Source organism: Leptonychotes weddellii, chromosome 14 (genome assembly GCF_054177405.1).
Source record: "Leptonychotes weddellii isolate Sample4059 chromosome 14, ASM5417740v2, whole genome shotgun sequence".
NCBI classification, from domain to species: domain Eukaryota; kingdom Metazoa; phylum Chordata; class Mammalia; order Carnivora; family Phocidae; genus Leptonychotes; species Leptonychotes weddellii.
Genome location: NC_138382.1, coordinates 6,146,986 through 6,158,144, shown reverse-complemented (window position 1 = coordinate 6,158,144; position 11,159 = coordinate 6,146,986). Strand labels below are relative to the sequence as shown.

The 11,159-nt window shown below is 37.9% G+C and overlaps 1 protein-coding gene across 7 annotated transcripts in view; it reads right to left on the bottom strand.

Moving 5' to 3' along the window:
* GLIS3 (GLIS family zinc finger 3) overlaps positions 1-11,159 on the bottom strand; it is a 445,030-nt gene that overhangs the window by 173,039 nt on the left and 260,832 nt on the right. The window contains exon 5 of one of the 7 annotated variants that reach the window (XM_081802775.1): positions 10,106-10,488. The exons of the other annotated variants lie outside the window; for them this stretch is intronic. Within the exon in view, the coding sequence (XP_081658901.1) occupies positions 10,300-10,488 (189 nt within the window). The 3' untranslated portion in view covers positions 10,106-10,299. Of the gene's footprint in view, positions 1-10,105; positions 10,489-11,159 lie in introns of those variants that run through there. 7 annotated transcript variants of the gene reach the window in all.

Sequence of the window (11,159 nt, the reverse complement as noted above, 5' to 3'; positions counted from 1 at the left end):
GAAAAGAAAAGAAGTTAACAAAATAGAAAACAAAAACACAAAATAGAGGATAAATGAATCAAAAATTGGTTATTTTAGATGAATAATAGACAAGTATCTGGCAAGATCAATGGGGAGGTGGAGAAAGATGACATAAATTCACAATAATAGGAATGAAAAGGGGACATAATTATAGATGTAGCAGAGATTAAAAAGGTGATACTTTATGTCAATAAATTTATAAATCAAGATGAAAAAGACAAGTGTCTAGAATAACATAAATCACCAAAACAGACTTAAGAAGAAATAGAAATCCTAAACAATACTACAGCCCATAAATAATCGAATCAGAAATTTAAAATCTTCCCGCTTGGTCTAGATGACTTAACAGTTGAGTTCTACTAACATTCGAGAACCAGAAAAGTTCCAATTTCCATAAAATCTATCAGAAAATGGAAATAAGACAAGACTAGCACAAGAAATAAAAGACTTAGGTGATCCTCATTAACATAAATGCCAAGGATCTTGAAATATTGACTGGCAAACTAACTCAATTCAATATATAAAGGATATTACACATCATGACCAAACTCAACATCTTTTTCTAGGAATGTAAGTTTTTTTGATCATGTCACTGAGAGATTAAGGAGAAAATCATATGACTATCTCTACAGAAAAAAAAATGTTGAATACAGTGCAGTAACCATTCAGGATAAAAATTCTCTGCAAACTGGGCAGATAAAAGAACTTGGTAACCTGTTTAAAAAATATCATACTCAGTTGTGAAGTACTGTCCAACATGAGCTTAATGGAAACAGAGGAGGGCTTGTGCTATCAGCATTTCTATTCAGCATCACACTGAAGGTTCTAGTCTGTACAATCAGACAAGGAAAAGAAATGAAATGTATCAGGACTAGGAAAGAAGACATAATAATCATCATGTGTAGATTATATAATCTTACACATAAAACCCTCCAAAGAACCTACAAATTACGGAATTAATAAGAGTTTAGAGAAGCTTCAATAATTTTCTTTTTACAATTACTCAATAATCCATTGTTGTCATTGTTCCTTTTGGTGCTTAAATTGGCCCAAATGCCTGTGCAAATTCCTTTAGGCCAGCCCTGTGTTCTTTTAACATGATCCCCATGACTCCTTGAGTTCCTTGCTTTTTGACCCAAAAAAGATGATCCAGGTTCGCTTTGGTCTTCCTGTGCTCCAGATCTGTAATTAGCTACTCCTACAAGGAGTCCTGGTTCCCTTCAGTGAAGAATGATACTAGAAACTAAGACTGTTTGCTGAGTGTGCTTATTACTAATGGGCTAACACTCTCCAGGTCCCTTCAATGCACAGGGCTAGGAAATATATTATTTTAAATTATGAGTTCATCTGATAGAACCAATTCAAATTTACTATCACAGAGGGTTTTTTTTCTTGCCTTCTTTTATTGTATATTTCTTTTTTCTTACAGGAAAAATACTGTGATTTATAATTAATATAAAATATATATTATCTTTGTATATTTTTAATATATATTTACTTATATTTATTATTTATCTACTTAATCCTACAATGTGTATATTTTTCATAATTACAATACAATAGTAACACAATAAACCTACTAGATAGGTTTAAGATTTCTTTGTGGTTCTTTTTGTCCTTAGTATATATTTCATAAAAATACATATATTCTGAGTACTGTTAAAAGATTGTGAATTATTTGGTTATGTTATCTATTTGATATGCAGTTAGGATTCTTTTGTTTTTGTTTCCATTCAATTTTAAGGTTTGGTACTTTTTCATCCTTTAGGTTTTAATTTTACTTTTATTAGGTAAAATAGGCATATAGTTCAAAAGTCAAAACTACATAAATAGGTATACTCCAAGCCTGATCACCTGCAACTCAATTATTTCCTAGCCCATCTAGTCAACCACTGTCATTATTTTTTCGTTTATCCTTCCTATATTTCTTTTTACAAAACTGAGTACATACACACCACACCAATACACATGTACATTTGTTTCCCTTTCTTTGTGAAACAAGGGTGGCATACAATACATACTCCTTTGTATCTTGTTTTTTTTTCACTTAAAAGCTATCCTGGATATCACACCATATCAGTTTATAGGAATTTTCCTTACGATTTTAGAGCTTCACAGTATTCAATTGTGTGAATGGGCCATAGTTATTCAACCATTCTCTATAGTTAAACTTTTGAGTTTCTGACATTTTGCCATTGCAAAGAATACTTCAACAAATAACTCTATTTATGCCACTTCCTATTTATGGAGGTATTTCATAAAGGTAAATTTTTAGCAGTGCGATTGTCAGGTCAAGGGTAAAGAGATATGTAGGTTTCTTAGATACCATGAAGTACCCCATCGTGGAGGTTGTAATCACTCTGCATTTTCACCAATAATGACTGAGAATCCTTGTTCTTCTAGACCATCCAGTAAATGCTTTCTTAAGAAAGGATGAATTTCTATGCACCCAAGAATTTAAAAATATAAATTTGTTAAAGTTACCATTTATAAAAGCAACAACAAAAATATATAGTATACCATGGGGGAAACATACTAACAAGAGCTGCGTGAGACTTTTAGGTTAAAAGAAAAAATACAAAACTTGAAGAAAGACCTTAAAGAAGATACAAATAAATGGAGAGGCAAGGCATATCCAGGTATAAGAAGACTCACCACTGTAAACATGTCAATGATTCTCTAATTGAGTTATGTATTCAACGAGGTTTTAATCAAAATCTAAATAGGATTTTTCAAGGATGCTGACGAGCTTATTCTAAAATGTATACAGAAGAGCAACAGCCCAGAAAGAGAGGCCAAGACAGGCTTAGAGGAAAACTAGGCTGGGGGGCTTGTTCTATCAAATAACAATACTTAGTCATTATCTAATTTAGTATTTAAGCATGGGGACAGAAAAAGAGACTGATGGAAAAGAATAGAAATCCCATAAACACACCCATCCATATATGGAAACCTGATACATTACAGAGTAGGGAAAATATGGATTGTTAAAAAAATGCTGCCAGAACAACAGACTGTCCAGAGGCGGGGGAAATAGATTCCAACCCCCACCATTAAAAAATTTTTTTTCAAATAAATCAAGAACTTAAAAGTGCAAGACAACAGGTTGACGGTTGACACATTTAGGCAAAAACATAGGACATTATTTTGTAGATCCTAAGAAAGGAAAGGTGCCTTAGATAAAACATAAAAAACACAAACCAAAATGAAAAAAATTGATGTTTAACTTAAAATTAAGAACGCTCATCAAAAGATGTTACAGTGAATAAAAATCCAAGTCACAAACTGGCAGAAGATAACCACCAACGGACAGTATTCAGAATAAATGGAGGACTCCAATAAATCAGTGAGTAAAGGACAAATAATCCTATTTAAAATCAGCAGAAAGACTCATATTTCACAGAAGAAATACAAACAGCTAATGAACATATGAAAAGAGGCTCAGCCTCACTAGCATGTAGAAAAACGCAAATTACAATTCTAGTGAGAGAATATTTTATACCCAACAAATGGGCAAAGATTAAAAAGGCAATTAGAAAACTGAACACACACATCCACTATGACTCTGTGATTTCTTTTCCAGAGAAACTCTCATGCACATGCCTGCAGTATACAAGTATAAGAATAATTAAAATAGCGCTGTCCATAATAATAAAAAACTTGATATTACCCAAATAGCCATGATGGTAAGCAGGATAACTGAAGCTGGTATAATCATTTAATAACTATTGCACAGAAGATTAATGATCCATAGGTTCACAGATCGACATGGAGAAATACTGAAAACAACATGGGGCCATAAAGAAAGTCATAAAAGAAGTGCATTCAGCGTGATTCTATTATACACACTTCAAAGGCAGACAAAACCAAACAGTATATTTTTAGGGAACATATACATGTGGTAAAACTTTAAGGAAAAGTAAGATAAATATTAATACAATATTAAAACGGTAATTTCCCCTGATGGGGTGAGAGGGTGAAGGAGACATGGGAAGATTCTAAGACAGGGATAATCATCTGTCTCATACGCTGCACGTTAGATTAATCAGTCATTTTATTATCATTTTAATTGAAAATATACATATACGTTATATTCACTCTCTGGTAGATAAGATATATTTCACAATTCCAAGAAGTTTAATAAAGAGAAAGAAAGGATGATTTTCTTAATCCTTTAGTTAAAAGTGGCTTCCTGTTGCCTACAGGATAAAACTCAACTTCCTAGCAAGGAAAACTCTATGCTCTTCCCCACCAGGCCTCCAATTACCTCTGCAGCCTTGTCCCCCACCAGCACCCCCGTTAGCCCTCATCTCGACTCGCCTGTATTCTAATGACACCCTGTATTATCAGCGCCCCAAGCACACGTCTAAGCTATGCACCTGCCATTCCCATGTACTCCTCCTGTGTCAGCTTCACCAACTCCTGTACTTTCAAATTCAGCAAATGCCAGATACTCAGAAGAGTCTTCTCTGAAGATTCTTTTTTTTATTTTTTAAGATATTTATTTGAGAGGGAGAAGGAGAGAGCGAGCGAGAGAGCACAAGCAGGGGGAGGGGCAGAGGAAGAGGGAGAAGCAGGCTCCCTGCTGAGTGGGAGGCAGATGCGGGACTCGATCGCAGGACCCTTGGATCATGACTTGAACTGAAGGCAGACGCTTAACCTACTGAGCCACCCAGGTGCCCCTTCTCTGAAAATCCTGATGGATGTTTTCTTCTGTGCTTTCACAAAGCTATATTTCAATTAATCTGTTTATGTGTCCCATCTCATTTACCTTTGAGATCTTTGTAGGTAGGGGCTCTATTTTCAATTCATGAACACCAACATTTCCTGAGTGTTAATTTTATGTCACAACAGTGGTAGACACTGAATTTCTCAGGAGCAGTCCCTATTTCCTACCATCAGAGAGTTTGCAATTTAGTCATACTCCTGTCTGTATTCTTTATGCTCACTGGAGTGCCCAGCATACTGTGGAATATTCAATTTATGTCTGACAAAATCAATGGAGGAATCACTCAGTGAATGAACAAACTAAGGGACAAATAAGAACTGTTCTTTTCCAATAAACAAAGCCTTTTGGCAATAAATCATGCTTTTAGCGGCTTTTATTTATGACTTTTTAAGGCTGTAAATTTAAGCTGTCAAAAACTAAAGTTTATCTAAAAAAAAACCCCACCAAGTATGTATCTAAATGGAGATATTTTAATTATTCTTATGAAACTTTTAGGAAAGATTAAATTCAACGAACCAATTAACACCCAGATTCATTATACAACACAACACCAAGCAATAATACAAGCTGTGTGGGAAAGTAGAAAGTATTAATGAAAGTATCCCTTTTTGATCTCTCACATGTGAAGATCTGTTTGTAAACAGCTTATTTGCTGTTCACTTTCTTTAAAATGAAAAAATTCCCAAGAAAGAGTTCAAATCAAGCATTCTTTTAAATTTCTCAATAGCTTCAGGCATTCAAGTAAGCAGTCTTCAGATCTGCCACTTATGAATATTATATGCCAAGAAATACTTAAAATGATGCATTTCTCAGACACTAGCTTTCAACGAACCACATGGAAAAGCAAGTAAAGATCATCTGTACAACACAGCTATGCCATTCAGATGCAACTTCATTCTCCCTACACTGGCCTCCACTCTCCGCTGGACAGATGTACTATTGTTCTCCCATAGACGTCTTTTTGTGGCCTTCCTGGGTGGTTCTTGCTAGTCCCACTGTGGTAGGCTGAATACTGGCCCTTCCAACCATGTCCATGTTCTATCCCCAGAACCTGTGATACATGACATTACATGGTCAAAGGAACTTGGCAAGTTGCTTAAATGAAGGGTCTTGAGATGGAGAGATGATCTTGGATTCTCTAGGTGGGCCTAGTATAATCACAACAGTTCTCCCAACAGAAAGGCAGGAGGATCTGAGTTAGGAGTAGGAGATGCTATGACAGCAGAAGCAGGAGGATAGGGGAACATGAAGAATGCACCACAAGCCAAGGAATGCTGGTGGCCTCTATAAAACTGAAAAGGGCAAGGAAAGAGATTGTCTCGTCAGAGCTCCCAGAAGGAACAGGCCCTGCTGACTTTCACCCAGGAGGCCCACTAAAACACCTTTTGGATTTCTGATCTCCAGAAATGTAACATGATAAATATGTATTGTTTGAAGCAACGAATTTTGTGATAAGTGTTATAGCAGCAACAGAAAACGAATCTCCTCATTTTAGACTTTATCCCTGTATGCGTTATCTTGCCCCAGCATTGTTCTGAGCCCTGCAAATACTCAATTCTCTCATCTGAAAGGATCTTCATGCCTCACTGGTTATCTCATTGTACTCTGGTGTGATGTGGATTTACGTGATCTTTGTTGGCTGTGGCAGATGCTGCTGATTAGTTACCCTGAAGCCCTTTGCAACTCACTTCCTCGCTGCCTCATACTGCGGTGGCTAGAAAATCAAACAGTCTTCCCCAGACTTTCTTGCCAGGAGGGATGGTAACATGACCCAGTACTGGAAGACGAGGTATCTATGGATGTTTGCTGGGTAAAAGAGAAAGTGTGAGAAAAATCTGCTTTCCTATAAAAAGGGGAAGATGTGACCAGTGTGACCATTTCCCTCCCCATACCTTGAAAAGGAGTGGTGGTGGTTAGACCTGCAGTCGCCGTCTTACTATCATGAGCAAAAAACCAAGAGAATGACAAAGACAGGCTCTGGTATTGCTGAGTCATGGAGCCAAAGCCAATAACTGCCTATTGCCAGAAGCTTCTGGTCTCATGAGGACCACAGCTCCTTTGCTGAAGCCACGGCTGTGTGGTCTGGTGTTACCTGCAGCTGAAAGCACACCCAACGAATACATGACCTCTCTCTGGTAGCCCCTTGAACCACAAGCAACCGGATCACTGAGGCTTCGGAAAATATAACAGGATCCTCCTTAGCACATAGTTTTATGCACTGCTATGTATAAAAAGAAAAGAAATAAAGAAAATAAGAATGAGACAGAGAGAGGGAGTGGGAGGGAGGGGGAAAGGAAGAGAGAGCAGGGGAGAACAGGAGAAAGGGGGCAAGGAGGGAAGGAGAGAAGGAAGCAACTCAAACCTGGACTTCAGTCACTGCTCTCCAACTGCACACTGAGAAAGAAATGCTGGAGAATAGAAACATCCACCTTCATCACCTGGGTCTCACAGAATCACATGTTATTAAATACACATTGAAGAACTTGCAGTGACAATCAAGTGGAGTCTTTCAAGCACTCAATCATTCCTTCTGACATGAATGTAACATCTCTAAGTCTCCCCATCGCCATTCTGCAAACCTGAACACCAAATCAACTCAAAGCATTCCAAAGGAGGTTACAAATAAAATGTTCTGGACATGACACATAACATAAAATTCCCAGAGCAATAATCTGGATCACTGTGAACTGTCTAGAGGAAATCAATGTCAAAGGAGATCGAAGCTTGTTCTGGGAAGGAAACAACTCTAGCAAATTTCTAAAATTGTCTCTGGTGCTCATATCATGGAATATCTCATAAGATTTGAGATCTTTTAAGGTTCTTTGGTAAATCTTTTGTGGCTAGGGCAGAGATCTAAAATGAGCCTTGTCATTAGAACACTCCATTTATAATGATTCTTACTGTGGTGGTGTCCGAGTGTACCAAAACATTTAGAGGCTGAAGTCACAACCTATGTGGACAGCCTACTCAAAGACAGGCACAGTACTAGGAACAGAGACAAGGAGAAATCCCAGTTCTTGTCCTTGTGAAGCTCAGACATTAATAAATAATGTTACGGGATGTAAAAGGGGAATTACACGTTTTTTGGGGGGAATGAGAGAATAGATTTAAAAAAATGAGCAAAAACACCCATCCTTTTCCATGCTCATAGATTAGAAAAATTATTAATGTGAAAATGTCTATTTAATCCAAAGCAATCTATAGATTCAATGCAATCTCTACCAAAATACCAGTAGTAGTTTTCACAGAACTAAAATAATCCTAAAATTCATATGGAACCATAAAAGGCCCCAAATAACCAAAGCACTCTTGAGAAAGAAGAACAAATCTGGAGGAATCATAATCCCAGATTTCAAACTGTATTACAAAGCTAAAGTCATCAAAACAGTATGGTACTTGCACAAGAATAGACACACAAATCAATAGAATGGAAAAAATGCCCAGAAATACACCCATGCTTATATGGTCAATTAATCTATGACAAAGGAGGCAAGAATATACAAAGGGGGGGGTGCCTGGGTGGCTCAGTTGGTTAAGCAACTGCCTTCGGCTCAAGTTGTGATCCTGGGGTCCTGGGATCGAGTCCCACATCGGGCTTCCCTTGTTCTGCGGGGAGCCTGCTTCTCCCTCTGCCTCTGCCTGCCATTCCCCCTGATTGTGCTCTCTCTCTCTCTTTCTCAATCTGTCAAATAAATAATTAAAACAAAAAAAAAGAATACACAAAGGGGAAAAGACAGTCTCTTCAACAAATGGTGTTGGGAAAACTGGACAGTTACCTGCAAAAGAATGAAACTGACCACTTTCTTACACCATACACAAAAATGACCTAAATGTGTGACCTAATACCATAAAACTCCTAAAAGAAATCACAGGCAGTAAACTCTTGGACATTAGCCTTAGCGACATTTTTCTGGAAATGTTTCCATAGACAAGGGAAACAAAAGAAAAAATGAACTATTGGGACTACATAAAACCAACTTTTGCACAGCAAAGGAAACAATCAACAAAACAAAGAGAAAACCTACTGAATGGGAGAAAATATTTGCAAGCAATATATCCAGTAAGGGGTTAATATCCAGAATATATAAAAAACTCATATAACAACAACAAAAAACCTCACAAAAAATCCACTTAAAAATGGCCAGAAGACCTGAATAGACATTTTTATTGAAGATACACAGACAGCCAACAGACACATGAAAAGATGCTCAACGTCACTAATCATCAGGGAGATGCATATCAAAACCATGAGATACCACCTCACGCCAGTCAGAATGACTGCTAGCAAAAAGACAAGAAATAAGTGCTGGTGAGGATGTGGAGAAAAGAGAACCCTCCTACACTGTTGGTGGGAATGTAAACTGGCAAAGTCACAATGGAAAACAATATGGCAGTTCCTCAAAAAAATAAAAATAAAAATACCATCCAATCCATTAATTCCACTGCTGGGTTATTTACCCAAAGAAAATGAAAACACTCATTTGAAAAGATATGTGCACCCCTATGTTTCTTGCAGCATTATTTACAATAGCCAAGACATGGAAGCAACCCAGTGTCCTTTGGGAGATGAATGGATAAAGAAGATGTGCTGTACATACAGCAGAGTATTATTCACCCATAAAAAGAATGAGATCTTGCCATTTGCAACAACATGGATGGACCTAGAGGGTATTATGCTAAGTGAAATAAGCCAGTCAGAGAAAGACAAATGCCCTATGATTTCACTTATATGGAATCTAAAAAACAAAATAAATGAACAAACAATAAAACAGTAAGAGACTGATAGATACACAGAACTGGTGGTCGCCAGAGGTGAGGGACTAGGAGGATGAACAAAACAGGTGAAGGGGAATAAGAGGTACAGACTTCCAGTTCTAAGACAAATAAGTCACGGGGAAGAAAAGTACAGCATAGGGAACAGATTCAATAATATTGTAATAACATGTATGGTGACTACGCTTCTCATGGTGATCATTGTATAATACACAGAATTGTTGAATCACTATGTGGTATACTTAAAACTAATATAATATTGCTATTAGTATACTGAACTAATATACTTCAATTAAAAAAAAAAAAAAAACACCCGGGTGCCTGGGTGGCTCAGTTGGTTAAGCGACTGCCTTCGGCTCAGGTCACGATCCTGGAGTCCCGGGATCGAGTCCCGCATCGGACTCCCTGCTCGGCGGGGAGTCTGCTTCTCCCTCTGACCCTCCCCCTTCTCATGCTCTCTCTCTCTCTCTCATTCTCTCTCTCAAATAAATAAATAAAATCTTTAAAAAAAAAAAAAAGTCTTTAAAAAAAAAAAACCACCCTCCCTTTTATTGATGGATTGAAGACCAGACCAAGGTGTGAAGCAAGAAAAGAGTCCTTGACATTTTGATAGGTCAACAAAGCAGGGCTGTTTCAAGTGAAGAAATAAGGCAGGATGGAAGTGAGGGGTAGTGGGAGGACTTTAATACCTGAATTACTCAAATTCCTCCACAAACACCAAAAATGTCTTTGGAGACAAGGCTGGAGAATGAGTTAACAGCTAGTGAGATGAAGGATTAAAGGAGAACCCGGACAAACACTGTAGTGTGAACAGGATTTTCCGTGGTTTGGAAGACTGGAAATGCTGGTCTACAGGCCGAGTTGAGTTTGGGGAAGTTCTGTGTCTCTGAGCAAGTCCGTGTAGCACGTCCAGGGAGAGCAGTCCATTGCACAGGTCTCTTGGTCCGGGGATTGGGGGGAGGATACTGGAAAAGGGGGCACTGCTGATGGGCTGTGGGGTTTCAGACAGCACCTGAAAGAGATGCAGACTACTGTACCGAGCAGATACTGTGTGCTCCTTGCATGTTAATCCCTTTGATCCTTGCCATGACCCCGTGAGATACCCATCAGTAACCTTGTTCTACTAGACTTAGAATATGAATTTTTGAATACACTTAGATTTGAGTCCTGGCTCTCAGGCATTGTATGTCTGATGACATAAATTTAAAATGAGACTGAATGAATCAATGAAGTAAAGGAACCCTCCCAAAGAATCACAGCAAAGTCAAGGTAGAATTAAAATTCACAGGTCCTCCATATACAGGCTCTGAACTAGCCCTCTGAAATCTCAATGCTCCCAGTGGTAAATCCTCCCATCTACTCCAACTGTCATCAGAAACATTCAAACTCCAGCTCCCACCTTCACACATTTTTGTGTCACTTCTGCATTCAGTATTCTCTGTGGCACCTAGCACTGCAAAATATGTCTTGAAAACAACTGTTGTCAGAGAGTAAATTGGTGCATTCTATTTTGGGGGGTTGGAGTGGGGCAGGCAATTTGGCAATAAGTATCAAAATTTCAAATGCACCCACCCTTTACATAAGAATATCACTGCTAAGAATTTAAGCTGCTGCTACACAATAAAAGTATGTCTTG